This window comes from Galeopterus variegatus, unplaced genomic scaffold, assembly GCF_000696425.1.
Source record: "Galeopterus variegatus unplaced genomic scaffold, G_variegatus-3.0.2 Scaffold3138, whole genome shotgun sequence".
NCBI lineage: Eukaryota > Metazoa > Chordata > Mammalia > Dermoptera > Cynocephalidae > Galeopterus > Galeopterus variegatus.
In genome coordinates, this window is record NW_007729249.1 from 212,834 (window position 1) to 215,948 (window position 3,115).

General features: G+C 39.6%; 1 protein-coding gene across 2 annotated transcripts in view; it reads right to left on the reverse strand.

The window, feature by feature from the left end:
* Positions 1 to 3,115, reverse strand: part of LOC103599884 (transmembrane channel-like protein 5) — a 42,369-nt gene that overhangs the window by 7,101 nt on the left and 32,153 nt on the right. For both annotated transcript variants that reach the window (XM_008584069.1, XM_008584068.1), the window contains exon 15: positions 1,521 to 1,599. In XM_008584069.1, the coding sequence (XP_008582291.1) occupies positions 1,521 to 1,599 (79 nt within the window). The remainder of the gene's footprint in view (positions 1 to 1,520; positions 1,600 to 3,115) is intronic.

Sequence of the window (3,115 nt, forward strand, 5' to 3'; positions counted from 1 at the left end):
AAAAAAAAAAAAAAAAAAAAAAAAAAAAAAAAAAATAAAATTCCAGGGCCGGCCCGGTGGTGCACTCTGTAGAGTGCGGCGCTTGGGAGCGCGGCGGCGCTCCTGCCGAGGGTTCGGATCCCATATAGAGACTGGTCCGCTCACTGGTTGAGCACGGTGAGGGCGCGACACTGAGGGTTGCGATCCCGTTGCCGGTCGCGGTACGGGCACGACACTGAGTGTTGCGATCCTGTTACCGGTCACGAAAAAAGACAAAAAGGAAAAAAAAAAAAGAATTCCAGCTAATAAATGCAGGAAGAATTATAGAATTAGAGTATCACTATGTTGTAATCCGTAATGAAATAAATGGATCTTCTAGACGTTACTCATTGAAGGCTGCTAAAATCATTAGGTGGAAGGCCAATGGGAGCTCTATGGCAGATAGATGAGGAGAACAAAGCTTGGAGCCACTGATCACTTTAACATCACAGAGAGATAATCAGACATCATCTGTCTCCAGATGATGTCACAGAAGGGCATAGCATCACCTATGAAGTATTCTGCCTAAAATGTTGGATCTAATTGGGTCCCTAGATCTCACCACAAGTTTACAGAAAATACAAAAGAAAAAATAGAGAAAAGCCATACTAAACAACACCCCAAGATTGCAAATCAGATATATGTAGAATGTGGGAAATACAAGACTACCTGTATTCTTAATAATAGAAAGGCAAGAGAAAGTGGGGAGTAGTGATTAGTTATAGATTAAAAGAAAATTAGGCATATTAACCAAATGCAATATGTGACCTTTTTTCAGATCCTGATTTAAACAACTCTACTATAAAAAGACATTTGGGGAAATTTGAACATTGACCAGATAGTAAATGATAGTAATTAATTATTGGTAAGTTTTCTTTTAGGTGTAATGGTGATATTGTTCTTATGTTTTTAAAAAGTCCTTATGTCATAGATATGCATTTAAAAGTTTTAATAGATAAAAAATTTATAAAGCATAAGATTTGCTTTAACAGAATCCAGAGATTTTCAGGGAAGAGAGAGTGTAGATGAAATAAGAGTATACAAACGTTGATAGTTGTTGGGGCTGGGTGGGGGGGATGTGGGGCTTCATTGCACCACTCTATTTTGGAGTACAGTCATCCCTCAGTATCTGTGGAGGATTGGTTCCAGAACCTACCATGGATACCAAAATCTCTGAAGTCCCTGATATAAAATGGCCAAGTACTTGCAAATAACCTATGAGCATCCTCCCATACACTTTAAATTATCCATAGATTACTTATAATACCTAATACAATGTAAATACCATACAAATAATGCTATACTGTGTTGTTTAGAGAATAATGACAAGAAAAAAGTCTTCAAATGTTCAGTAGAGATGCAATTTTTTAAAAATATTTTCGATCCATGGTTGGTTGAATCCATGGATGTGGAACCCATGGATACAGAGGGCCGACTGCATGTTTGGAAATTTCCATTATAAAGTATTAAAAAGAAGGTGGGAGGGGTCCGATGAGACTTACATTAATGATCTGTTCATGGAGCAGCCTGATCATAATCTTCCTTCCTTCTATGATCTGCCAGTAAAGATAGGTAATGATTCTATAAGGGAAGAAAAGAAAGAATGACAGACACCCTTGTCAATGCTTTGTAGGCTCTGAATTTCAGTTGGGTGCAAAGGAACTGGAATATTTGCTTGCAAATTGATTTTGGCCTAAATGTGTTCCTGAAAAGTTGTGTCAGGGTGAGTTATAGGTTAACTACACTAGAGCAATGATTCTCAACCTGTCTGCACATGAAATCACCTGGAAGATAAAAATAAGACCCATACCATGGCTCCTCCTCAGACCAATTAATCAAGCAACTCTGTGCATGGGGCTAGATATCAGCATTTAAAAAGTGCTCATGATTCTAATGTGCAGCCAGTTTGTGAATTTGGACAGTGCAGTTCAAATTTCAATGTAATACGGATTTCCTGGGATTTTGTTCAAATGTGGATTTTGATTTAGTAGGTCTGGGGGTAGAACCTGATATTCTGCATTTAAAACAAGCTCCCAATGTAATAAATACATAAATTTGGTCTTTATCCCTGGTTCCTGGAACACAGCTCCCTAAAACCCTTGGAACCTCCAGAGTGTAAGAGTGTCTTTTGAATGCTAATCAGATGCCTGTTGGCTTAGGACACCTAAGTATCTGCAGGCTGGGGGCTAGTCACCAGACAGACCTAGGTATAAATTAGAGGGGTTGGGCCTTTCAGCCCCTCTCCCCCTTACAATCTTGGGGAAGAAAGAGGAGCTGGAAATTGAATTAATCATCAGTGGCCAATGATTTAATCAATCATGCCTACTTAGGAAAGGGCACTGAAGCTACACACCACTCCTCCCCCATTTTTTGCCCTAGCATCTGTTCCATTTCACTCTTTCTGTGTTGTATCCTTTATAATAACCCAGTAATAGTTAGTAAAATGCCTTCCTAAGTTCTGTGTGTCATTTTAGAAAATTATCAAACCTGAGGAAAAGGTTGTAAAAACCCTGATATTTATATAGCTGGTAGGTAAGAAGTACAGATGATGACCAGTCACTTGCAACTGGCATCTGAAGTGGAGGCAGTCTTGTGGGACTGAGCCCTTGTGGGATCTAATGCTAATACCAAGTAGATGGTGTCAGAACTGAATTAAATTGTAGGATACCCAGGGTGCCCAGAGTGTTAGAGGATTGATTAGTGTGAGAAGAAAAAAAAAAAAGCCTCACATATTTGGTGTCAGAAGTGTGAGTCAAAACAGAGCAGATCAATGAATTAGAAATGTGAAGGAGCAAGCCACCAGGAGAACTCAGTATTCTAAGGAGGACATTGATAGCTTGGTGTCAGGAAGAGAGGGCATTACTGGGGGCCAGGAGACTCAGGTTCTAGCTTCCTCTGCCATTAACAGGCTCTGCATCCTGGAACCTGTCTCAGCAAGTCATCCTATCTCTGTAATCTTATCACTCCCACCTAAAAAATTTAGAAGTTGCTCTACAATCTACATCAACTGATTCCAATAGTCTGTACTTTTGAGTTGTGTTTCTCTACATGAGGAGCTGCAATCTCAAATGCCAGCAGAGCTAAGCTTCTAAAGAGA